Source organism: Polistes dominula, unplaced genomic scaffold (genome assembly GCF_049000335.1).
Source record: "Polistes dominula isolate Pdom_NZ unplaced genomic scaffold, Pdom_raw_medaka contig_68, whole genome shotgun sequence".
Classification (NCBI taxonomy): Eukaryota; Metazoa; Arthropoda; class Insecta; order Hymenoptera; family Vespidae; genus Polistes; species Polistes dominula.
The window spans coordinates 1308602-1336389 of record NW_028301034.1 but is presented as its reverse complement, the minus strand read 5'-3'; the positions used below and the strand labels follow the sequence as shown (position 1 = coordinate 1336389).

Sequence of the window (27788 nt, the reverse complement as noted above, 5' to 3'; positions counted from 1 at the left end):
TTTTTTAACTCGGCATACTTCTCATACTACTTTGTCTACACCAGCGCCATTCTGGAAGGTTTTTGAACTGTTATTTATAGCATACGCTGGACACTTTTTCAAATTTTCTCCCATAAGAAATTTTACTCCTTACCTCTAACCTCCATAATTTTCTTTTAAATATTTGAAATAATAAAAAAATCAGAAATAAAAAAGAAATAATTTATGTAAATTTAACATTGAATCATTTAAAAATTAATCTTGATAATTTGATTGGATAGTTGTTTTCCAAATATCATCTCTTTGAAATATTTCTTTGATTTCAATTTAAATAATATTTTGACAATTTTGTTACTTGGAGAAATGATCAAAATTAATTTTAAATAATTGGGAAATTGTACAAAACACAACATAAGAAAGATCAGTGAGCTCCCAGCTGGCTTAGCTAGAACCCTCTAATGGACATACATCCAAAGCAAAACAGCCGAAAAGCAATGGCGGCCATTGACTGAGAAATTGATAATTTCAATTTGGAAAACTTTGGAAACATGTGATCTACGTGCTTCGATAAAAAAAAAACGATTAGAGGTATACCTTTGTCATCATTTGAAAATATTTTATTAAATTAGGTTTATTCCATACTTGTAACGAATTAATAAAAATATAAGTTCTAAATGTGCTGAGATAAGATTTGTTAAACAAACGCGACTTCTTCTAATAATCGTTTTTAATAATCATTTGATATATATTATTTTAAACAAATAATGAAATTAAATATAATTTTAAAGTTTAATTATACGCGTGCATTTATTATAAAAATGTTCTTAACCGTTAATAAAATAACGTGTCCAGTTATACTGCAACAAAGTTGCAAGTTGACAGATTATAAATTTGTAGGTTATAACACTTGATTTATAATATATATATATATGTATATTTATTTGTAAATGTCAAGTGATATTATAATTTTGTTATAATATTATTGAATTTGTAAGGAATATATTTTATATATTATTAGTGACATTTCTTCTTCTTTATTATTTACATTTTTAGAATCAAGTGTGCTTGTACAGCAAAAATAATAGTGAAATAAATAAAAAAACAAAAAAAAAATCATCATTGTATTTTGTCTTTATATTACAGGTTTTAATAAGAAGTCTTAAGACATAAGCATGTTATTAAAAAAATTTTGAAGCAACGCGTTGACCTATGCGTTGATCACTGGTACACGGATTTAACCAATTGTATTCAGCTATATCCTATATCAATTATTACATTTTTGCATCAAATAAATGCAAGCGTATTATATAAAATTTGAGAAATAGAGTTGAAAAGGTTAGCATTAACCTGTATGTAAGGTATGAACACTGCTTAAGCTTTTTTTAAAAAGCATTCTGTGTTATTATCGCTATAAAAGATTATTATATGTATTTTTGTATGCAAATTTACGCTGCATTTTGGTGGTACATCTTAATTGATATGTATTTAGCATATAAAGGAATACGCTTTAATTATTGTGTTATTTCTTGCAAATGAAAATCATTAATATTAAAATTAAATGTAATTTGCTGTAGGTGTGGCCAGAGGGTGGGGGACTGGTATTGCTTGCAAATCTAGAAATGGCACGCAGTATTTGCAGGCAATGGCGAACAAACGAATGGATCAGCATCTAAGTCGGTCAAGCATTGAGTGGTGGTTGCTGGCAGATGAAGTAGAAAGGAAACACGACAGGCAGGAAGGAGCAAACTAAACGAGCGCGTCTAAGTAATGAGCGAGACTCGGCATCATCTTCGCTCGGTTTCGGACTTATACGCAGCCGACGAAATAGAGGTGCTTCTTTTGGAAGAAATTCGTGACTTGGAACCGCCACCCTCTGCATATTCTAAACCTGAGGATATTCAAGACTTCGAAATCGGTATAAAAAACATTCATATTCATTATATATTAATAGATACATTTTGGCTTCATATTTATACGTATACTATTACATTGTTTGCATATGGTTATTATACTTTGTTAATAGCAGGTAGTAGAACAGGGGGGCGAATTAGCTCCCAATCATCGGAACTGGATTCACCAGGAATCCATACCACATTCCATTCCTGGGACTCGCACGCAAACTATCATGATCATTATGGCCATAATGACCATAGGCATGGCCCTTCCTCAAATACACTGCCATGGCCACGAACTAGTCATTTGGTTTTTTACTGCGACATACAGGGTCATCTTAAAACAGCTACTGGCGCTGTTCGACTCCTATTACTTGTGAGTACAATTATATAAACAAAGAAATTTTATTATAGTAATATGTTTTAAAATGGTAAATAATGAAAAGTGATACGTGATATCTTTTGTATAAAATTATCTGATATATATATATATATATCTTACAGATATCATCCGCAGCTTGTTTGGTTACTTTATGCAGTTCTGGTACTGCCAAAGTCAGTCTTTTTATGCTGCCTCTGCCCGGACGTTTGAGATTCATGATATTTGTCGCTGTTCTCTGTTTCTTGATAACTGCATTACTTCTTTTTCTTGATATTTCGCACGTTATTTATGTATTTCCTTTCAATTGGTCTAGGCTGGTAAGTTGTCACAAGTAAGCTCTGTTGTTACCAATATTATTGTTTGAAATATTATTGATTTATAAAATGTTATCTTTGCAGAATACATGGGTATTCACTGGTATAGGCTTATCTTACTCATTAAGCAGTGCGCTATTGGCATATTCCATATGGGAATACCATAGCGGAGGTTGGGTACCGCGACGCACACGTTCCCAATTATCTGCCGCTGCAGCACTTGGTCTCTCGTGTGCTGTTTTAGCATTTGTACTTTCTCTAATACAAAGTCGCAGTGGGTCAAATTATGAGACTCAGGATATTCACAATCACACACCAGCGCCACTTTACAAGCCCGTTGACAACTCCTCCTCTTCTGGGGTGAGTAATAGTAAATAAAATGTTCAATATAAATAAGAATAAAAAGCATCAAGATGGAGCATGTTTTATATTAATTTCTGTTTCATAAAATATATTTTATAATGTTACACCCACTATATATATATTTATATATATAGTTCCTTTTTATAATAATTATTTCAAAGATATGTTAATAGACTGTTATTATTATTATTATTATTATTATTCGTAATGTGAAGACAGATATTAAAACAGTTATGCAATTATTATTATTATTATTATTATTATTTTTATCAATAATATACAAATTAAAATACAGATATATAATTTTCTTTATTATATATTACCTTTTAAATTATTTTTTATTATATACGTTTAATAATAAACAGATTTGTAAAAGGACACTATTATATTAAGGAATAGACAATAGTATGTAGTGTGATATTCTGCTACAACAATGTGTGAGTCGTCTGATAGTATTATAAGAATGTGTATACGTATCAAAAGCACCTTCATTTGGTAGCTGGAAATATACAGGATGTTCCTGAAATGTGTTCTAAATACATAAATATTATTCATTTCCATAACCCAAATAAATAAATAAATAAATGAATAAATAAATAAATAAAAAAAAATAAATAAAAAGTAAAAGAAAAAAATAAAATTTTATAATGTCATTACAATGATATAAACTTGTAAGACCTTTGTTAAATTTGCAGTACAAAAATAATAACAAATATCAGACTGAAGTAGTGTTATAATGTACGAAGATTATAATTAAAGTCAAGAGTGATTATTTATCCATCTAGCCGATGATGTATCTATTGTGCAGGGATAATTAATAACATGCTTTAAATTTAAGTACAAGGCAAGGAGACATGGTATTTTCTGAGCCCTGTTACATAAAGTTTTTTCGATTATAGAAATATGTAAGGCTATTAGTTGAAGTTGTTAATATTAGATCAACCCGACATTGTAACGAACGAATTTATTTTATTATTTACAGCATGCGTTCAACGCGTTTACGTATAACGCGGGGAAAATTAAGTAAATGTAAACGATGATCGTTAGACCTATTTCTCAAACGCGACTCAAGGAACGAGATCTGGGTTACCCTTTGACTGACTGACCATATGTTACTGCATGATTAACTTCACGAAAAGCACTGCTGCCACTGGTTGTTATAATAAAACCCTCGTACATATTTAATATAACGGTCGTTCCTACGTTCGTTCTACGTGCTGTGAATACTTCTCCACTTTTTGATTGAATTTAGAATAGAAATAATATAATTAATATTTATTGATCGACGATCTATGTTATACATTGATTATATTCAAATATTATATTGTTGTTTTTAAATGTGTATTATTTAGTTATTTATTGTGCACAATGTCAACTAAATTCTACGTTTACACACACGTAAATCGAACGTTATGTAGTTTTCGAACCCACCAAAGTAAACGCTGTCCATGTAACACGAACACACACGAATACACACACACACATATATACAACATATTTACATAATACACATGATATATCAATCATCATCGCGTATTCATTTCTCGATTAAAATCGCAGAAAGAGCGTTAGTTACTATATTATTAAACTAATTGTATTATTTTTCAACGATGTATCAGTGTAGAATGAATTTAAATTCTGCAAAGAACAAATTTGCAGTAATATCAGAAAAATACAGTTATAGAAGTAATAAAACAATTAGATGATGGAAAAAAAAAACTTCAAAGGATGTTGTTGTTGTTGCTTCATTTCTTCACGCCCAAGCATTGTGTATGAATGATTAGAAACGTGATTAGAAAAACATGATTTAATGAAAATTATTAATTATTTATTCACAACCGATACAAAAGAGTTACATGTTTGCACCTGTTACTGTCCTGTTAAGTAGTCACCAGCGTTGTGTAGAACCCATTAGCAGAGCCTGTTCTGTTGATGGTGCGAATGGAGCGGTCTGCTGCCATGTCTCATCCAGTGTTACGATACGGCGTAAGAAATTTCTACATTTCCGTCAATTCATGCGGAACCCATCGTGGCATTCGCTTCAGAACTGTTGTCAAGATTCGACAGGCAGTAGGACCGTTCCATTCGCACCATCAACAGAACAGGCTCTGCTAACGGGTTCTACACAATGCTGGTGACTACTTTGAAAGACAGTAACAGGTGCAAACATGTAACTCTTTTGTATAAACAGTTGCCACTATTTAAGTTCCAACCTACGTATATAAAGAAACTCCATTCATTTAATATCCTTGTTCTTTATTTTACAAAATTTGTTTGCAGTCTAGTAAAACGTAATAAACTAATATTGTCGAGTTTTACATAAAATAAATTGAAATTGTGTGTATAAAAATGATATAATGATTACAGTTAAATGATAATTATTTATAAGGACTTGAAAAGATGTTACAATGTACTTATTAATATGCTAGTGGATGAAATTTTCAAATATGATTATTACCTGTTTATCTTCTTTAATGAGTTTATTGTATAAAATTGTAATATTGTGTACAATTTACTCTTAAACGTTTACTAAATGAATAATTATAATCATTAATCACTATTGTTGAAAACTTGTGTATCATTGATGATTAATGGTAAATTTGTCAGAATTTTTATTGCACAAGTGATATACATATTATACTTTCAAATTGTTTTTACGATATTAATATATAAAGTGGTTGTGTGTAATATATTTGATTGAGAATGTAATCGCATTAAAAAATGATAATATTACACAGAGACATTTGTTTTACGTATATCAGCAAAACTCTTATGAATGAAACAAATCACTAGATATATATATAATTAACATTAAAGATTATTTATTATTTTAAGTTGACAAAAAAATTGATAATTATTATTATCTTTAGCCTCATTTATACAAAATATTAAACTTGAAATAATACACATTTAGTATATTACACCAATTTTGATAATATAAATTTAGATAGGTCCCTATTACTTAAAAAACAAAAAACAAAGAAATATAAAATTTCTAATCATTTAATATACAATAAAAATAAATAATTATATAGTTTATAGTTAATTAAATTTTATGAATTGTTCAAATTAGAGTATTTAATAAAATTTATTTCATTTTTATAATTATATCTGTAAAAAGATAATACTTAAATGTCCAGTGTACTTGTATTTGTTTCAAGAGCCAAATACATTGAAATTACTTCGAGTTAATATTAAATATATTTTCTTTTGTAGTAAATCAAAAAAACAAACTATTTTTGTAAAGAAAAAAAAAACGAATGAAAATATTTAACCTCTTTTGATCTTTTTTTAAATATCGTATACAATTTATACTATACTTATACTTAGAATAATCACTATATAACTTAATATAGTAAATGATAAATTATGATATTTATAAGGTCACTCGTCAAAAATTGAATGCTTTAAAGCGTTAATACATTTTAATACACTTTTGTAGTTATTGTGTGACTGCAATATAGATAATAAATGAAAATTATTTTTCGAGGTATTATATAAATGTCGAGAAATAATTTTGTTTGAAAAATAAAAATCTATATCAACTTACATGTTTTCCAATGAATATTTGTGAACAAATCAAAATAGAGATGCGAATATATATGTTCGAATATTATAAAATATCTATTCTAGAAAGCGTAACGTGTACGTATATCCTCTAATTTTTTCGACACCTCTGATGGTGTTCTTTCAAGATCACCAGCAATACTTTTCTGTTTGGAAGGTTCAATCGAATTGAATTGTTCACAAAGATCACCGTCTATAACATTTTTCACAGGATAATAATATGATCTGAAAGAAAGATGATCTCTTCCACAGAGCGGTGGATGTTCCGAACGCATGTGCATCTCAAGATGTTGAAAGAAATCATGATCTTCATGACTGGTAAAAGGCACAAGTACTCCTACTGTGCCATTTAATGTCGTGTAAACTAAACTTTCAGATCCACCAGGAATAAGAGTAGCTTTTTGCAAAGACATAACAGTTTCACCAACATGGAAACACGCGACAGTATCAGCTTTTTGACTGGCACCATTTAATAAACCTCTGTCCCACAGTGCTTTATTACCAGTGGGATCTTCATCAACATCATCATTAATGCCACTAGCAAGTCGTATCTATGAACAAAAATATATTATGCTTATTATTATAATATTTGTAATTAAATATAACAATTGTTTATATTAGCTTTATAGAAAATGTTATAATTTACCACTGCAATGTTTCCAAACTTATCAGCAGTTGCCACCGTATCATAATCTAATACACAAGTTGCTGTGATCCATCTTGGGTGCGTATCATCAGCAAAAACGATTAATTGATTTTCCTGTCGTTTATATCTAACAGCATAAACTGATTCTTGTACGTCACTAACATATATGCGTTGTCCGACAGCATTGATGGAAACAACAGCATTTGGAATGTGCTTGTTTTCACATTTGCGTAATAATTTCTTTTTACCCATGTCATAAAGGCGAAGCATTCTTCCAACACCAACTAATACTCTCCCTTGATATGGACAAATTGCTAATGGAACTTCATCCAAGACAGTCTTGTGTAGTAACTCGATACTTTTACAATCCGAATTAACTCTGAAAAAATATACACTTTTTAAGAATATATCACACGATATAAGATAATAGCAAAAAATGTATTATAATTGTATATCAGAACTGCAGGAATATCATCAAAAAATACAGATAGTGTATTTATCATCATATGTATATATATATATATATATAGAAGCAAAAATAGAATAATAAAAAGAGGTTACACACTAACTTGTAAGTATAAAGAAAGCCTCCATTGCTGACTCTTGGATTAAGTTGAAATTCTTTTGCAACTCCGACTATGAGGAACATTTGATCACCTTGATTACTAAATTTAACCAAACCTAAACTGTAACAAAAAAAAATAGTAATACATATTAAACACACACACACGCTTCTTTGATATATTTAATAATAAATTGAAATATAATAAAGTTACCATAATGCGGCCAAATTTTGTTCTAATCTATGAACTTCGAAGGTATGTCCAGATGTAGGTGCTATAATTCTTACAAGTGATGCCCAAAGACCAGGTCCAGCTCTTGGTGCACCAAACACAGTTTCATTAGGTTCTTCCGATAAAAATGCTTCTGCCAATTCTCTAGCAACTGCAGCTTCCTCGGCACCTGCTGCTTCTTGCATTTCTTCTGCCATTTGTAACCTTCTTTGTTGTTTAGTTTCTTCTGTGTACGCATTGTGTTCAGTCTCTATGATTGCTATATGCGCAGAATTCACATGAATAGCAAATTTCCTTGGAGTATATTCTAATGGAAAACTGACTTGATTGAATACTGCTCCTAATTTTTCTAGAGCCAAAATTCTAAGTGTATTTGTTGATATAGCAACGATACCCTCTGGACATTGTTCAGAACTGAAGCCAGAGGCAAATTCTAAACTTTCGTAAGATAAAGGCGTCAAATGAAAACGATTTTGATAATAATAGCTAAGCCATGATCTGCTACTCATAGCTAACACTGCCTGATTACCCTGCATTTTAATTCTAAATAGTTTTACAGGTCGTGATCCTAAATATCGAGTACGCGTATCCGCAAGATCTCCAGAAATAGGATCTAATACGGTCCTTAATAAAACACCATTTTGCAAACCTAAAGAAAGACATTAATATTATAATTTTGTATTACTTGAATTGCTTAAATAATCATGTTTTTTTTTTTTTATTATAAAAATACTTTTCATTTTAATACCTATATTTAAATACAGGCTAAATTGTTGTTGTGGTGCTGCATCTTCAGAATTATCAGTTTCTTTAACACCCATTTCTACGATACATAAACTTTCAGCTGCTGCAGGTAGAGCTTGCATACTTCTAGGTGCTAAACAATCTGATGGATCCAATGAAATAATTCTTACAGTATTGTCTTGAAGACCAACAGCTAAAAACCATGAACGTTGTTCTCCAACAGCTACATTTCCAAGCGCCATACACATTACTTCTGATGGCATCTTCTTCCTTTCTGTATATTCATTAAGTTGTCCAGTCTAAAAAATTGATAAATATCACAATAAACACATTTATAATTTTATGCAAATGAAAGAAATGTCCACTTTCCTACAAGTCTACATCGAATATACGATAATAGTGTTTCATAGAAAAGTGATTTAATTTCCGCACTGTGTACATCTCTGACGTTTTCTAAAACCATTCAAAGAGAACAATGGAGGTGCGGTAATAATATGAACATATTATAATTATTATTAAGAAAGTATTGAATACATACAGGATCCATTTCAAAGTAGACCAATTCTCCACCAGTAAGGGCAATTACCACTTGGCGTTGATTCACTGCACATTTCACGATCGTTTTCTTACCCGGTGCTTTCCATTCATTGACACGTTTATCGGCTCTAATATGACGAATACCATCCGGATATACCTACAAGAAATACCACAATTCTTCTACTTATTTATGAATATGAATATATAAGATATATTAATCTATAATTTTGTTCAAACATTGATGTTTTTGTTGGACAGTTAATACCAAGAACATTCAGTAGTCTCTAAATGTTCCAACAATGCCGTTAGCCCTAATTTTAATCTCGCACCAGAAAAAAGACGACCGGCACGTGGTGAACCAGGTGCCGGAGATACCTTAGTGCAATTTAACAAATATTTACAACAACAACACTACTATAATATGAAAAATATTTACCTGTACTAAAGCATCTTCTCCCAAAGCAGAACAACTGAGTGTAGGAGTAGTGCCAAGAAAGCCCGAATCTGTCACTTCTTCAACAGTTTCTCCGATACTAAGCACAAGAGTAGCATTGACGAAGGACACTATGATGTATGCATCATATTCCTCTGCAATCAAAATCAAAAAGATTATCTAGATTATGAAATAAAATTATGTTACTGAATGAATATTGAAGCGATTAATATCTTCAATCGTGGTTGTGCACGCTCTTCTTTATGGCACACAAAGAGTGGATGGGCTATTGGAGCAAATCAACTCTCATCCGTGCCAGTTTCTAAGCCCTTACCTTTTGGTCATTCTGTGTTCTGTGGCTCAACCATTAGCGTGCAGGCAGCCTGTAAGAGAGAACTGGTGTTTGATAAGAGTGTATCAAGACACCAGGTTTATTAATATCGTTTACTTAAATTTTCTTTTAGTATTTACTTTTATTAACATTTTATCAAATTGGTAATATACTAACGTTGAGACATCTGTCATTTATCTTTGTTCAAATAAGTTATTAACCCTTTCGCTTCGCTTCGAAGAGCGTATATATGCGTTCCCGAGAAGAACAATTTTATCTCAATAGCACCTGAGCGAAAGGGTTAATTTCTCATGATTCTATGCAAAATAATAGTAATAGCAATATTTCTATAATCATTCCAGTTATGATATCTACCTATATACAATTATTTTATATCACAGGAATACAGATAATAAAAATAAAAAATATAGAATTTGCAATTGATCTTAATTTTTACATAATTATAAATTGAAAAGATTAATCCTCTGTATAAATGAAGAAATCATAACTGAAAATATTAAAAAAAAAAATAAAAAAAAAAAATAAAATAAAATGTGTCTAAATTTGAAAAGTGAAAATATAATTGTAAAGATCTAATTCATTGATAGATAAGCAATAAATTAGCAACATGCAAAGAAATCGTAAATCAATTTATTCATAGACTGACCATCGACTCTTCTTTTAACAGTCCACACCGCATTTGGATTGCCAGGAAGTTCACTGACTGCCATTTCTGATACTTCCAAACCATGACGCAATACACGAAAAGTAGATCGCGGTCCTCTGCCACATGATATGAACAATTGTGGAGTGTCTTCATTAGCTAAATCAGCAACCTGAGAAAATAATAATTCTATATATAATTAATCGAAATTATTATCAAAAGTATTAATAAATGTTTGTCATTCTTAGAGTTCACTTCAATTTGCAAATACAAATTAAAGGCGACTAAGAATTATTTTGATTTTGCACCATTCCACATAGAAGAGACAATTTATTATGACACTTCTATACTTAAAGGTGCATGTATAAATAATAGAAGAAATTATTAATATTAACCTGGCAAGCCATAATAGGTGATAAACTGTCCATTTCATCAACTAATACTAAATTACGAAGTGGTCTGGGCGCGAAGAAAAATGTATCTCCTTCTTCTAAAGGCATCGCAGAACTAAATTCTGGTTCATCATCGTCATCTCCAAGATGAGCAATTTGATAAAGATAACTAAAAAGGATATATTTCTTATTATAATATTCATTATAAATGTTAGTTTTCAAAATCTACGAACATAGCAAAGTTACTACTTACTGATTTCCAAATTCAGATGCAACAAATAAGAATCCTGTTTTTAATACGCACATGCTTGTTGCTACAGGTACAGTATCAAAATATTTTAATTTTATTTCAGTAACCATATCTTCATCAGTTTCCAAAGTAATTTTGAAGATATCTCCTTGTTCAGTTTGTGCCAAAAAGAAGAACATACTTTTGGTTTTATGTGTAGCAGAACATACAAATATCATGCCTCTTTCTGGATCATCGAGATCATTTCTTCTTCTTGGTATAGGACAACGAATATCATGCTGATCACCTAAATTCTTATAAGTTAAATAATTCTCGGAACAAATGAGGACACCACTGGGTCCATCATTACCACCTGGGACAGACACTAAAAAATTAGCATGTTCTTCTAATGGTTCACTGTATTTACGAACAACATGATTCAATCCAAGATCAAGTTCATATAAAGTTAATGTTTGTTGTGTTTTAACAGCTGCATCTCCTGTAGGATCACTGTCTGCTTCCTATAAATAAATGAGATTATAAAATCAAATTATATTTAAATATTTAACTATTTGTACTGTGATGTGAATTATTTTTTTTTTGAATAATACATATACATACCTCGTAATCAATTTCTAAACAAGCAAACATAGGATTTTCAAAACCAACATCTACACCAACTGTATGATATACTAACGTATTACTTTTATGTGCTTCTAAAGGAGAAGAAATGGTGAGACGGGCTTCAGGATCTCTGTTTAAAATATATACAAGCTTTTGTTTTTCAATGGCACCTACAAAATTAATAACAAATTAGTTTCTCCTAATATATAATTTTAGACAAAAAAAATTTGAAATAGAAAGTACTATCATAAAGAATGTTGTAATCAATGTGATTCAGGTGAAACACGGATAATTAGTGTAATCATTTGTATACAATATAATATACGTATAATAGTTTAAATTGAGAATATTTATATTATAATATATTACCTATCATAACAGCTCTGCCTTTTGGATCTATCGCTAAATACTGTCCAGGAACAATTCGTCTACAACCACTTTTGCCAAATGTTTCTTGATGTACTTTCTCAAAAATATTTTTAGCAGCAATATATTCTAAAATAACAATGCGTCCTGAATCAGAACCTATAACTATGTAATCTTTTGTTCCGCCTGTAAGCCTAAATGCCATTAATGATCTTATAATTCCAAAAACTTCAACAGTTAGTAATGTATGAACTTTTCCAGTGTTGGGATCTGGTCTTAAAAGTTCTAAAGATTTTCCACGTGAAACGAGAATTTCTTGCATTTTGCTTCCAGAAAAGTTACCGTGCACGGCATGGGTAATGCCTGTAGCACGTTGTAATGTTAGGTTGTAGAGAAACATTGTTCCGGTTAGTTTCTATTAAGGTATGAGTTCAAACAATGCAAATTTTCTTAAATTTACAAAGAACCATATCAGCTTCCCACCCTGAAATTATAAAACTGAATGAAACATATTATATGTGATACAAAATTGAATAGTAATTAACAAAACGTTGTAGCCTATGCATTTATTTAATGTTTTATAAAATAAACAAAAAAATCTCAATATTTTTAACATTTAACTACTAATATTGAATATTTTCAAATTTTCTATAGAAATAATAAAAATATATTGTATATATTTAACTTAGAATACTATTATATTCGATTTACATTTGTACCAATATATCACACACATATATTTCTGAAATAATTTCTAAAAAGTAACATACAGAGTAAATATAAAATAGTATATATATAATATAATATATAAATAATTAAAATTTTACCTCTTATATGAAAATATACCGAAGGCATTTGTCGATGCTGCAAGATCTTTGAATCTTATACGTTCAATACCATATTACTTCTTCACAAGCCGTAACGGAAATAGAGTTATACGGACGATTTTTAGACTCAACGTAGCATCAGACGCTTTTCTCCGTAGTGCCCTCTAGTTAACTAAAATTATGATTATTTGTTCAAACATTTTTAATATTAATCGGAGTATTGTTTAATATAGTAATTATGATTTTTTCCAAATTTATCAAATTTACACTCAAGTTTCTAATATTAATATATTTATATTTATATATTAAGCTATTATTTTTTACAGAATTTTATAACAAAAGCTTACGTAGTAGTACTGTGATTGGTGGATTTTGTTGCAACGTATCTATTAGTATATACCTATTACTACAAAAATAGTAGATGGCGCTATAGATAGTGTTTTTTTAGGGACCCTCTAGGAGTGACGCGCCAAAGAATTTTGGGGGACAGGAACTTATGTAGTCACGTGATTGCGCGCGAATGAATCAAACATTTTAAATAGTATCAAAGTTGTATATAGTAATAGTGTATAGTGTAGGGGGTAGAGTGGTGAATTGGTTTAAAAAAATTATAAAATAATGAATTGCATCAAATATAGAAAAAAAATGAACTATATTTAATGATAATTAAAAAATTTATATTAAAATAGAATAGGTTACACAACAAAATTATTATAAATTCAAAAAGAAAGATTCAATTAAGTTTGATTTGATAAAAGGCATTACAGTATTTAGAAATTTCAAAACAACTTGTAGGAATTTATACAATTTTGATAAATATAATTATCTACTATATATATATTATATTTATAATTATTTTAATCATTCGTACAATTTGTTTTTAATTTCCAATATTAATAAATCAGCCAGCTGTTATTTATACATACTAAAGATAAATATGGCTGCGCGTTGTATCGGAAGCTGTCCCCCAAAATTTTCAGCCAATAACAACCTCAGCAATATGTATGGCGCGTTCCTCCTACAGGGTTTCTATGTTTTTTTATATTCTCTCTCTCTCTCTCTCTCTCTCTCTCTTTCTCTTTGTGAAGCTTATATATATATATATATATAAGCTGTATATATTATATATATACATATATGAATGTTGTGTAGAGTTAAAGCGTGAAATCCGTTAATTCATAAAATAACTCACATTGTATAAAGAACTGATCTTAAATAGTATCATTACTAATTATTAATCTTCAAATGCAGTTAATTTAACAATGATAAAATATGTTTGAAATAATCAAAGAAAAATCTTCATTTTTTTTATAAAGTAAATGTAAATAATTTATCTTTCTCTATTTCAAAATGTCGATAATGTTATATACGTTACTGAAGACCAAGTCATAAGATGATTTATTATTTTGTTTTTTTATTTTTTTACTAATCTTTTGAACTGTTTACAATATTAATTATTGAAAGAATATTAGAACATCGTGTAACAATGTTGGTTATAACAAAATAATTTTTAACAGAGATTTGTAGTACTTAAAAACTTAAAAATAAGGCATACATAAATATTATACACATATTCACTATCTTTTCCATACATGAATTGCGAAGGACCCTCTGTTATCTTGTGCACATAATTATACATACATATATATATATATATATAGTACCTTTCTGACAAAAGACTATCATAATGAGAATGAATAAATTTATGTATATATTTATTAAACTAAAGACATTTTGTGCAGTTGTAGGTAAATGAATAAACATATCCAAAGAAATTTGGATGTATATACCACAAAATGTACGCGTATGTCTTCAATTAGAATTGTTAATGCAAATTATGGAATGTCTCATGGAGTTTTTAAATATATTAAACATTATAAATGCAAGAGAGATAGTCATAAATTTTCACTTATTATCATTTTTCTTATACAACCTCAAATAGATTCGTAAAGGCTCACCAAAATCTCTAAGGTTGCTAGTTTCATTAAAACATAGCACATTGCTGTTACAGAGTATTTTTTATGTCACTAGACAATAAATTTTCATTTAAGTGAATGTGATATTGATCAAGGGTCGGTGCTCCTATTGCAAGAAAATAATTATAAAGAGCGCAATTGTTGTTACAAACATTGGTGATTCATTATATTTTTCTTTAGTGATGAATGATCACACAATGAGATAGTTTAATTATATTGTTCTGGTAAAACGTAGGAAATATCATCCCATGGATGGCGATAAAGTCCTTGTTTCAATCTCTTCTGATCCATGTAATGGCCTAGAATTTGTTATATAATTAAATAATTGTTCATATTACAAATTTTACTTATGTCATAATAAAGAATTATTAACATTACCTATAAAACCTATACTTCTGCCAAGTACAAAGAGACTGTTTATAGCTCCAATTTCGATGTATTCTTCCGCTTCTTCTGTCGTGAAACTTCCACTGTTTCTTAACATGTCAACAAACGCACATGCTATGATACCATCGACATTAAGAATTAAATTAGGCTTTTTACTCGTAGTTATTTTTTCAACTTCTAATGCATATTCAACTAATGGTTTAGCTGGGAAGTTCTCCAAAACAAATTCTTTGATGAGCTTAACCCGCATATCTGGATTGTTTATAGATTTTATACGATGTCCAATACCCATTATTAGTTTGCCTTTTTTACGAGTATTATTTACAAATTCTTGAGGATGCAAACCAGCATCATAGGCTTCGGAGAACATTCGAGCAGCTCCATCCAGAGCTCCACCAAAACGATCACCCTGTTTTATTTAATACAATTTCTTATAAAAGATAATTATATTGTTTTATTAGTAATTATTGTTGTTATTACTTACTATAGTGAGGAGGCCAGAAACAAGAGAACTAACTAAATCTTTGCCTGCTCTGGCACATACAATAGTATTATGAGCACCTGAGACTGCTGGTCCATGATCCGCAGTTAACATGAGCGACATTTCCAAAAATTTACAATAAGTAATAGGTAAACAACGTTGGAACCACAAAAGGGAAACAACACCACCGATTCCCACATTTTGTTTCAAAACTTCTGTGACGGGCATTCCAGCATATAAAAGTTCATGACCACGTTCATCACAAATGGATGTCATAAATGATGCTGGTTTTCGAATTAAACCAAGTTCCTACATTAATAAAAAATTCAGTAAAAAGATCAATAACAAATATTATATTATTTGACTTTTCATATTGCAACATTAAAAATGTTACCCTAGCCCAATTGTAATCCATAGGTACTGTCGGTGGTGGAACCTCTGGCGCTGGAACGATCGTTCCATTTTTAACGAGTTTTTGATAAACAGTTTGAATAAGATCACCAAGATTATCAAAACCATCAGGAACGTAAGCACCAGCTTCCTTCAAAGCTGCATTTTTAGCCGATGCTGTTTCTACATTACTGTTGGCAATGGAACCGGCATGTCCGAATTGTACTTCAGAAGTAAACATACTCGCACAAGTGCCGATACACCAAGCGATCAACGGTTTAGTGATTTTTTTAGATTTAATAGCTTCGCATACTTCATATTCTTCGATGCCACCTACTTCACCGAGTAGTACAATGAGCTTAACATCGGGATTACTTTGATAACGCATGATATGATCCATGAATGTGGTGCCTGGATATCGATCACCTCCAATAGCAACACCCTCCAATACACCGTTGGATGCTTTGGAAATGATGTTGTTTAATTCATTGGACATACCGCCAGAACGGGAAACGTATGCAACACTAAAAATGATTGTTTCAATAATATTTTGATAAACACATAATTGTACATTAAATTGATATATTAATATTTGAAATTACCTTCCAGGTCTGTACAATTTACTATGAAGAATATTATCTGTCATACCGCCGGTATTACCGATTTTGAAACAACCTGGTTTAACACCACCGACTGTAGCCGGCCCAATAATTGTCACATTTTTTCGTTGTGCTAATAAAATTATTTTCCTAGTCATATTTTCAGGTATGCCTTCAGCAATAATTGCTATTGTTCTAATTTGTGGAAATTGTAATGTCTCAACTGTACTATCGTATGCAGATCTTAATGAGGCAAATGTTATCATGACGTCAGCGTCGTTATGTTTCGTCATCGCATCTTTCATTTGTTTGTACACAGGTATGAGAACCTGGTAGGAAGAAAGGAAAAATATTTTTAAATGAATAACGATTGTCCCAAAATAGCTTTAAGTAGTTCGTAAAACTTACTTCTTTATGACCCCAATAAAACTTTTGTTTGTGGTCTCCTGTAAATGGATATACCATAGCAGCTACGGATGGCTCTGATCTTCGACAAACAAAGTCGAAATCTAACATAGTTTGGACGGCTCTGGTTTGCATTCCCCAAATAATAGCTCTAGTTTTATTATTAAATAATTGTTTTGGTTTTACACCGTCTACAGTGTCGCTTATATTTAATTTGATCTGTTCCGTGACAGGCGTAGATGTAGTACTTTTTGGAGGAGCAGAAGGTCCAACATCTTGACCCGAAGGTAACAAGAAATTTGCAGTTGAAAATTCTTGTGCTTCTGGATCAGGAATTGGTTTTTTTCCTAAAGCCATAGCACATATAGCTGTCATATGTGTTTCCGGACCAAATACATGAACTGGAATACCCAAACGTCTTCCAACTTCGCGTATAATTCTACAAAATAAGTACATAACATATTTTTAATAATGATCATTCGAATAATCGAAGCAAGTTAGAACAAGCGATCATATAACAAATAGATATATATATATATCTACCTTAAGCCTTCTTGATAATTAGGCCCTGCTCTTCTGACAAATATTTTTATATTATGTTCCACGAGTTTAGGCTGATATCCTTGAAGTGCTGATACGATTCCTTTAAACGTTGCTGCTACATTCGTAAAATTAGCAATTCCTCCACCGATGATTAACACTTTTCCTTCTGGACGTTTTTCTTTTGTCATTAGACTCAAAATAGTTTTGGCATATTCGTACGTTTGTTGTTCAGTAGGTGCACCCGAATATTCACCGTAATTTGCCAATTCATCGGCCGCACCCAAATCACAAATCGTATCAGAATATATGACAGAAGCGCCTAAAAGATTTGAAATCTCAGTATAGTTTCACCAACACGTGAGAAATAGGAATTAGGCAACGCGACTTGACAATCACAATTTGGCTAGAATGAGCCTGATTAAATGACACTGGTGTACACTTCTACTGACCACCACCAGCAACCATTGTCCATATACGTCCTTTTGGGTTTAAAATAGTCAATTTCAGACTAGCTCCAGATTTAGCATCTAAGTCTGCTATGTAGGCCTCTTCAGGATATGCATCCCGTCCAAACGGAGGTGGATAATCGATTTCACCCCAATCTGGTTTGCATATGAAATCGGCGGCTGTGTCTAATTTAGCAGCAAGATCCAATATATAAATTTCATCATTTGTTACTACTAATGGATTTATTTCTAAATAAGTAAAACATAAATTGACATAAAATTTATAGAGAGCTTCTACGAAAGTTGCGATCGTTCTGAAACAAATTATTCAAATATTATTGTAATTGTTATTGTAATTGTTCATTTATTATTTATTTACGATCAAAGACACACTTACTCTTGTTTATCATCCGTTACATTTACTAATAGTTTATTTATAAGTGTGGTACGATCTGGTAATTCACTATCCACCGGAATATCCAGTTTCAAAGCCTTAGAGTCAACATCTCCTATGTCAACTCCTCCCTCATGATGGAATAATATTGAATCGGCTTTCCGATGAGAAAATATGCAAACATAGTATTCTTCTTTCTATAATATTAATTAACAAATATATTATTATATATTAGAATATAATTATAATCTAGATTTGATCAAATAAATGTTTAAGATGACACATAATAATAAAACTTGCCGGTTTATGAGGGACAAAAGGCTCAATGATAAACGTCTTAAGCTTTCCTATTGCCTTTCCTACTTGCTGTTCTTTGTTCATTCGTTCGTCGATCCATTTCTTTACAGTATTTAAATCAGCATTGACTTTTATCAGACCTAATTTCCCACGGCGTTTGATTAGTTGATCCGGTTTTACAACCAGCTTCTCCGTTTTTAACCATGGATGATCAACAACGAGATCAGCCCAATTTGTTTTCTCTGTGACGGTCACAAAACGTAATTTTACAGCTTGCGTACCCGGAGGAAGCTTACGATTGATAAGGTCTTTTCCTGTTGCCTCACGAATTGCTTTTGCCGACATGTCTCACCGATTTCTGTTGATTAAAAAAAAGTTTTCATTTTTTTCAATACATATTTAAAAAAGAACAACATTTCAATTTACCTTGATAATAAATTATTTAAATGAATCGCGATATTTTCAAAATATGGAGAAGATAATGTTAATTAATTAGAACTAACTGGGTCAAGACTATTAAATGACATAAAAAAGTCTGACTTACATTTGTAAAATATGTATATACATACATATGTATCGTTAAAATCATTTTCAAGAATATTTATGTTACACTATTTAACATTGTTGCTTTTTAAAGCTTACAAATAATATACAATTTCGCAATTGATGTAAAAAAAATGTGCGTTCAATTGTTGTTTTATCAATTATAAATAATTACGTGTTTTTTTTTTAAATAATAATATTGTACAGATTAATTTTTCAATTTTTTTTTATCCTACATTTCGTATTTATTAATTATCCAAAATTTCGCTTACTGTAAAACCTTTTAAATTGAAATGATTTCAGATAATTAACTTTCAACTTTCTTTTATAAATGATTTATTTTTTATATAGTAAAAATAAAAATTTTTTTAGGATTTTAGTTTGCACGATAGAGTAAAATGCATAAAGAAGATTTTCACCAAATTTCAAGCAAATCGGTTTGGTAGAACTTGAGATATCTTGACATTTGTGGGGAAAAAAAACAGTTTCGAGAAAAACACGTTCAAAGTTTTGCGTCAAAGGGGTAGGATATAGGATGCTGCGTTATTAAAACAGCTATATCTCCGAAAACAAATTAAATTTTGAAAAATCCTCTTAAAGACATATTCTTACAAGGTTAAGCTTTGAAAATATGAAAATAAAAAATCATCCTTACGTAACTTTAACACTAGATTTACGAATTGAGCCAATTTGACTCATTGAACATTTGATTATATTATATATTTATAAAATTTAAATACTATTTTTTTAAAACTTATATTGGTTTTTAGTTAAGTAATGAAATATACATAAATATTAGTTCCATTTCTTGACTCAACCATTCATTCAAATAATGTTATTAAATCATGAAAAAAATAATGAACAAAACATCCGTAAATCTAGTGTTAAATCAATGAAAATAGTAAATAATTTAAAGATGAATGAAACATTTACAACGAATTATAATAAATTAACAGTTTTTCAATAAAAATATTCTTTACATGGTGAGAAATGAAATACAAGGAAAAACGTTAACACAAAATATATCACATTTCTATAATATAAATAAACTTTTTCATGTTACATTTGAAAAATAAGCGGAAACGAAATGATCAATTTCAAGTATAAAATTCCATATTTTAAGTAACGTACCAAAGTTTATTAACTTAAGTGTGTGACGTAAATACGCTGATATTTACTTTTTCAAAAGTACTCTTAAGTTCAACACCTTACAACAATATAGTTGTTAATATCGAATAGTTAACGAATGCATATTGGTAATACTTGAATATACAATATTAAGTATTTAAATAAATTGGAATATGTAAGAATATATGGATTAACAACACATTTACGAAGGCTAATGAAGAAGAACTGTTGTTAAAGAAAATGAAGAGAAAAAAGAAGGAAGTAATGACATTAAAAAAAAAAAAAAAAAAAATACAAAACTCAGAAAATATTTAAACAGTCAGTTGAAAGTCTAAAACATGAATAAATTAAAAAAAAGCCGACTCACGTTATTCCATTACTGATAGTAGATATTTGGTATTTTACAAATAGTTTTTTAAATTACAAAATAATCGAATAATAATAAAATTATTATATTAAATATAAATAAAGAGTTTTTTATTAAAAGATGAATGTGAATAATAAAACAAACAAACAAACACTTAAGATAAAAAAAAATACGACAACACACTCACGTAAATTGATTATCTATTTTGGTCTAGTTATTTGAACAAAAAAAAAAAAAATGTTTTCTCCGTTATTCCTTTCCTCTTTGGTCGTGTAATTTCTTTTTATTCAAATTATTTCTCACGTGTACAGTGAATGTGAAAACAAGTTCTACTTCTTTGAAGGCTCGTAACTGACTGAATATGCTAGTTGTGCAATTTATACGTGGCGCCGTTATTTTTTTTTTTTTTTTTTTTTTTTTTTAAATGAACTTTCGATACCACAGGAAAAACGCTTTCTTTTATCTAAGAGAAAAGAAGAAGATTATTCTCTCTTTATTTTCTCTAATTTTGTGTTCCTCTAGATTGTTCTTCTTTTGTAGTTTATTAATTCAAATAAATAAATGAACAAATTGTAAAAAATGTAAAACATATATAGATTAATGTGAAATATGTGTTATAATTTTGGTTACTGTATAAATTCGTTTCTACAATACTCGATATTCCTCTAGATTTTTCTTCTTTTGTAGTTTAATCATTACAAAATTAATTCAAATAAATAAATGAACAAAATGTAAAAGATGTAAAACATATATAGATTAATGTAAAATATGTGTTATAATTTTGATTACTGTATAAATTCGTTTCTACAATACTCAATAATTCTGAAAAAAAAAAAAAAGATTAAAGTTATAATAACTGTTTTGTAACGAGATAAATAAACTTCGTATAAATAATTGTTGTTTTTTTTTTATTTGTAAAGTTTTTGTATAATATTTATAAATAAATTTTCAAAATGATAATGCAAATTCATTCGTGAAAAATTAATTTAATTGTTTTTTGTTTTGTTTATGATTCTATTTTTATGATCCCGTTAAAACGTAACAATTTAAATTTAACACGAGACAGATGTAATTTTTTGAAAATACCGGTCTATGATAAAAATGATAAAAATATGTTATGTAAAAGTTATTATGATACAAGACATCGTACGATACGATTTGTTTGCTGTAATCTCTCTTATCTTTCTTTAGAAAAGACAACCAATAAAGATTGGTAAAAACCTCGACCTCACGAGATCATATGGTTCAACATGTGTATTTTCTCATACTGTTTGATTTTTACATTTTTCATATTTCAAAATCATAAATAAAAATCTTTTATCCTTCGCTTTTTTTATTTTATTTTTTTTTTATTTAAAATATGCATCACGTATTACATTAACTGTTTGCGTAATTTTACGACAACGTAAGCAGAGTTTAATTAATGAGCATGCGATTTAACATTTAATCCGAAATGAATGTTGCATTTGTTTGAATTATTCGTCAATTTTTGAACATTTATTCAAATCCCATATATACTTACTCGTTTCATTTTCATTTCTATATACAGTTATATTTTATATATCGATGAAATAATAAAATCATAAACCTTGAATTGTTTTTTATATTAATAATATACTAACTTAATCATTCATTCTCATTAAACTTGCGAATTAAATTGAATGAGTAAATAATTTCTTGTTTCCCTTATCTAAAAGTTATATAACGTGACGTTTATAATATCATTTTTATATCATCTATACTGTAAATAACGTAAGAGTTATATTTAAGAAATATTCAATATTTCCAATATATAATTTTGTAAAGAAAATTGTAAAGAAAACAAAATATATACAGTTATAAAACATTAATGTGATTTGATTAGTTACAACAAGTCATACACAGCTACCAGTCATCAATCAGTAGCTTTCACTGTACAAATTTGTACTTGTTCGTGATATTACGTATCGATAGATATTTTCAAGCTGATCCATACCTTGATGAACAAAAACAAAAGTTCAAGAAATGTCAGAATAATTTGATCTTTCATGTTATACAATATTTACGAGAAAAAAAAATACAAAGAAAAAGAATGTGTATTGTATGTGTGTGTGTGTGTGGATGAAATGAATACAAGAAATGAAATAAGGTCACGGTTGTTTATTGTCATTAATAAACGTGTGATCATTTTATGATTTTAATGTAACGTTTTAATTCACAAACATATGTTAACTTTAAGTAATAAATGAAGCACTTTCTAATGTAAGTTTGATTCTTGTTTAAAAAAGGGAAAGGATAAAGTCAAATTTTTATACTTTTTTGCATAAAATGAAATGAATGAATACTTGATAAATTATATAACATATATTTAAAAGTAATGGGAAATTTTTCACCGTTGTATTATTTATAAGGTGTGAACATTTCATGTAAAAGCTTTAAATATACAGAAACAATTGATTTAATAATTGATTATAAAGTTGAATATTCGGTGAACAAACTTACTATTATATTTCCTACATCTGTATTGCGATTAATTAACATTAAAATATGAATTCCTTTCTTAACGACCTTTGAAAAAGGTTTATAAATATATTTAAAATTATACTATGAAAGAAATCAAACCATTCATTCGTATGGCGACATGTATATATGTAAGTGTTAACTGTAAACGGACCTCATTTTCAAACTATTTTAGACTTATACAAACAATATTTATAAGTATTCGAATATCCACGTTATAGTAACGTATTTTAATATTATATTCAATTATATATATTATAAAACTATTGTGTTTAATAATATTAATAATTGATTATGATAAATCTTTCTTAATTACGGCGGTAAGAATTTGAAATCAACTATCTAAAGAGATTGTGATTATCACTGATTATTGTGTTTCAATTATATATTATAGAACTATTGTTTAATAATATTAATAATTGATTATAGTGTTTCAATTATATATTATAGAACTATTGTTTAATAATATAAATAATTGATTATGATAAATCTTTCTTAATTACGGCGGTAAGAATTTGAAATCAACTACCTGAAGAGATTGTGATTATCACTGATTATTGTGTTTCAATTATATATTATAGAACTATTGTTTAATAATATTAATAATTGATTATAATAAATCTTTCTTAATTACGGCGTTAAGAATTTGAAATCAACTACCTGAAGAGATTGTGATTATCACTGATTATTGTGTTTCAATTATATATTATAGAACTATTGTTTAATAATATAAATAATTGATTATGATAAATCTTTCTTAATTACGGCGTTAAGAATTTGGAATCAACTACCTAAAGAGATTGTGACTATCACTGATTATTGTGTTTTCAGAACCATGTGTTATAATTTCTTTATTAACAGGGACATTCAGCGAGGCTTGTGATGCTTAAAATCAATGTTACTATTATTATTATTATTATTATCAATATTATTATTGTTTATATGAATTATTATACTTTATTGTATAGAGACTCTTAGGGAGCTTCGGCTTTAGAGTAAACAAAATTTATTTATTAAATAAATAAATAAATAAAATAATAGAAAATAAATTATAAAATTAATCTTTTTAATTACTAGACTATTATACTATAGAATTATGTTAATTCAGTGTCATTATCAATTATCGACACGTTTGAAAGATATATTTTGATAACTAAAGCATCAATCTTATCATCTAGTTCAAGGATATATTTGAGAAAGGCCTTGACCTCCCCAAAATAATAAATTTGAAGATGCCAGTGAAAAAGATGTCAAGTAGGTTGCAGTAGAAAGTATAAAGACGAAATATTCAGGACAGAGTACTAACATATTTTAACTTGTCGATTCAAAACAATATTATTTACTCATAAATTAAATTATTTCTGACAAAAAGTGTCATGCACAGAATAAGATTATTTATAATAATCAAAATTAGTTCTACATAATTTCTTTTTCTTTTTTTTTTCGTTACGATATTTGTTTCAAATTTGTTCCACGTATTTTCGGTTTCGTAATCAAAAGTAAATTCAATTGATTGTAAACATTGTGCAAAATTCTAATTCAAAAATAACGCTATGATTTAAGTTTTCCATGGAGCAATGCCAAAAAAAGTACATAGATTAATTTTGGTTTCATTCAAAAAAAAAAAAAAAATTGATACTGTATAATTTTCTAAAGTTTATTAATGTTATTTCAATGTACTCATATTTTCTTAGTTATATTAGTTATTATTTTATCTTATTATCTTTGTTATATTTTCTTAGTTTTAAGTATTGGTAATTTAAGTTATGTACCAGCCTATGTACAGGTAACTAACAGGTAACAGGTAACTAGGTATCCTATGTAAGATTTACTATGGAGTAACTTTTGTTATTATTATGTAAATTTGTCATTTCTGGTATAAATAAATAAATAAATAAAAATTACACATCAATGATTTATCAAATTTGTTAATAAACATCGAAAAATTAAATTTGAATTTTCACAAAAAAAAGAAAAAAAATGATTAGTACATACAATTTTTTTTTATATAAATAAATAACGTAAGAAGACAAAAACTGTACATACTTATTGATCAACTTAATATACCTAATCTTATTTACAATTCAGGAATTTAAAAACGTCAAAGTATAATAATTACGCGAAGTATTAGCATTTGCTACGTCACGATCAGTAAATAATATTGAAAGTTTATTTTGATTTAATTCTCAAACGTTTAACTACAATTCGATTAGTTACTGACATTTGTATAAAATTTTGAGATCATAAATAGATGCGCACGTTAACAGGATGTTGTTGATTTATATATGTTTCATTCATATATCCGTTTCGAAGAAAAACGAAAGAAAATAAAAGCAAAGACACATTCTGATAGTTCAATTAATTTATAGTTATATTTAAAACTATGATTACAACTTGTTACTAAGGAAGAATACTTCATATCAAAATATTGAATCTTAATTAATTATGTTGGTAATAAATTATGGTATTGGACTAAGTAACAAAATTGAAAAATCTTATTTTATGATTTATTCAAGTAAAAACTTCTTTAGAATCAGGGTGATTTGAAAATCGTGAAACGGAAGAAACAAAAATAATTAATTAATTAATAAAATTCTTTATATACATAAAAATTCAGTGTAACAATATGTTTGTCCACTATTAATTCCAAAATTACTCAATTTATTTTAATGAAATTTATTTTATTTCACACGTGATTTTGTCCAACTTAGCACATAGCACAATTTTTATTTAAAGATTATCTAGGTTTTGTAAGATTCTTTCAATAGATTGCACTGTATTACAATTCAATTATTTTGAAGCTTGATTTTCGTTGAAGGTTTCACTTTTACCGTGTGTGATCAGCACACATTTGTTTTTTTATATTATAATATTTATTTATTTATTATAATTGTTCCAATTTATATTTCTTGATTCACTCTTATATAATTATTATATTATCCGATTATATTTATGTGTTAACTTTTATTAAATTGAATCTTTCCAATTTGTTTTCTAACAATAAATTTAAATCAATTTAGAAGTATAAGAAAGTAAATATGGTATATAAAAGTGAACAAATTATACTAATTATCCGATAAAAATTATTGTTCTCATGTTCATTAGTTAATTACAAGTTTAATAATAGCTGTTACAAATTAAACAATACCTCATAACTTTGATATGTTGTTTACAATAGTAATAGAACAAATAGTGTACTATGATTTTAATATTAAACATTCATTCCTGATTATATTACACATAGGAATAATTCATTAGAACAATTAATATTTTATATTTATTTATTTAAATTTACGCAAAATAATGTAGAAATGTCTTGATCTTGATGAAGTAATTTCACATGTCAACTATCAATATCACATTAAGAAGACATTCAAACTTTGTTCAAATAATATTTCATTTTTAATCACTTTCCTTATGTTCCCGTTTTTATTAATTAATTATGATATTATAAGGCTAAATTGAAATAATTCAATATTGTATTTTCAACTAACATACTGCACTTCAGATAGAGGTTAATTATACTTGAACAATCATATGTTATAAATAAAATCTCGTAAAATAGTCAAATAATTAGTATAATAATCAGAATACACATGAATTGCACAAAAGACACGAAATAATGAATATAATATTCGTTTATTATTTTGATTACTAATATAATCCAAACCGATTCATTGATTTTATATAAATAAGGTTAGGAGAAACGTTTGACGGATAATAGAAATAGTATATTAAATGATATTACTTACAGGTTACAATTAATATCGATGAGTATGAACATGCAATAAACGTTAAACAGAACTTTTCAACACGAGAGACAGCGCGGAAATACGTTCTTTCTTCAAGGAGTGCTTACTTGAAAAAAAAAATTATTTTAAACTGTTCCTTCCTTCTCTTTCTTTCCTTCTTTCTTTCTCTCTTTCTCTTTTTATCTACGACAACGCTGCCACTACGCCAACTTTCGAGTAAACTTCACGCCATTTCGTGTACGCGTGACCTCGAAAATCCAATCGTTTTAACTACAATCTTATTAGATGAATGAATAATAATACTAAATATATTTTTATTAGTTATTATTAATCATAGAAAATATATATGAATAAGATTTTTCTTTTTTCATTTTTTTTTTTACGTTTTTGATTCGATTGGTAACACTTAAATCATTATGATGCAATGATGTATGTCATGACAACGTCATATCGTACGATCCTTCCTATTGATCGAACAACCGGAATCGATATCAGGC

At 28.5% G+C, this 27788-nt stretch overlaps 3 protein-coding genes across 8 annotated transcripts; 1 reads left to right on the top strand and 2 right to left on the bottom strand.

Moving 5' to 3' along the window:
- The first annotated feature begins 406 nt into the window (after positions 1–406).
- Positions 407–4656, top strand: LOC107072849 (uncharacterized). Of its 4 annotated transcripts, none has more exons than XM_015333113.2 (7): positions 407–567; positions 1123–1314; positions 1554–1894; positions 2006–2247; positions 2376–2570; positions 2652–2927; positions 3913–4656. In XM_015333113.2, the coding sequence occupies exons 3-7, from the start codon at positions 1747–1749 to the stop codon at positions 3955–3957; spliced, it is 906 nt and encodes a 301-aa protein (XP_015188599.1). In that variant the 5' UTR covers positions 407–567; positions 1123–1314; positions 1554–1746; the 3' UTR covers positions 3958–4656. The 4 variants fall into 4 exon arrangements, with proteins under 4 accessions (XP_015188599.1, XP_015188598.1, XP_015188596.1 ...); XM_015333112.2 differs by having other exon boundaries at positions 409–567; positions 1123–1203; positions 2003–2247; XM_015333110.2 differs by having other exon boundaries at positions 409–567; positions 2003–2247.
- On the bottom strand, positions 3410–13247 carry Sf3b3 (splicing factor 3B subunit 3). Of its 2 annotated transcripts, XR_001476650.2 has the most exons (14): positions 13085–13245; positions 12261–12741; positions 11889–12061; positions 11292–11788; positions 11042–11207; positions 10650–10818; positions 9655–9806; positions 9220–9375; positions 8686–8980; positions 7920–8586; positions 7713–7829; positions 7144–7522; positions 6481–7048; positions 3410–6383 (listed from the first exon to the last, which is right to left on the bottom strand). XR_001476650.2 is itself a non-coding variant. In XM_015333114.2 (13 exons), the coding sequence occupies exons 2-13, from the start codon at positions 12655–12657 to the stop codon at positions 6560–6562; spliced, it is 3657 nt and encodes a 1218-aa protein (XP_015188600.1). In that variant the 5' UTR covers positions 12658–12741; positions 13085–13247; the 3' UTR covers positions 3410–6559. The 2 variants fall into 2 exon arrangements, 1 of the variants encoding a protein (XP_015188600.1); XM_015333114.2 differs by having other exon boundaries at positions 3410–7048; positions 13085–13247.
- A 1231-nt stretch (positions 13248–14478) lies between these two features.
- ATPCL (ATP-citrate synthase) lies at positions 14479–27552 on the bottom strand. 2 transcript variants are annotated; one of them, XM_089174543.1, is made up of 11 exons: positions 27292–27552; positions 19002–19360; positions 18709–18898; positions 18315–18625; positions 17866–18184; positions 17326–17761; positions 16921–17246; positions 16323–16842; positions 15932–16237; positions 15439–15856; positions 14479–15359 (listed from the first exon to the last, which is right to left on the bottom strand). In XM_089174543.1, exons 2-11 carry the CDS (start codon positions 19345–19347, stop codon positions 15268–15270), a joined length of 3264 nt encoding a protein of 1087 aa, XP_089030669.1. In that variant the 5' UTR covers positions 19348–19360; positions 27292–27552; the 3' UTR covers positions 14479–15267. The 2 variants fall into 2 exon arrangements, with proteins under 2 accessions (XP_089030669.1, XP_089030670.1); XM_089174544.1 differs by lacking the exon at positions 27292–27552 and adding an exon at positions 21228–21381.
- Positions 27553–27788: the final 236 nt, after the last annotated feature.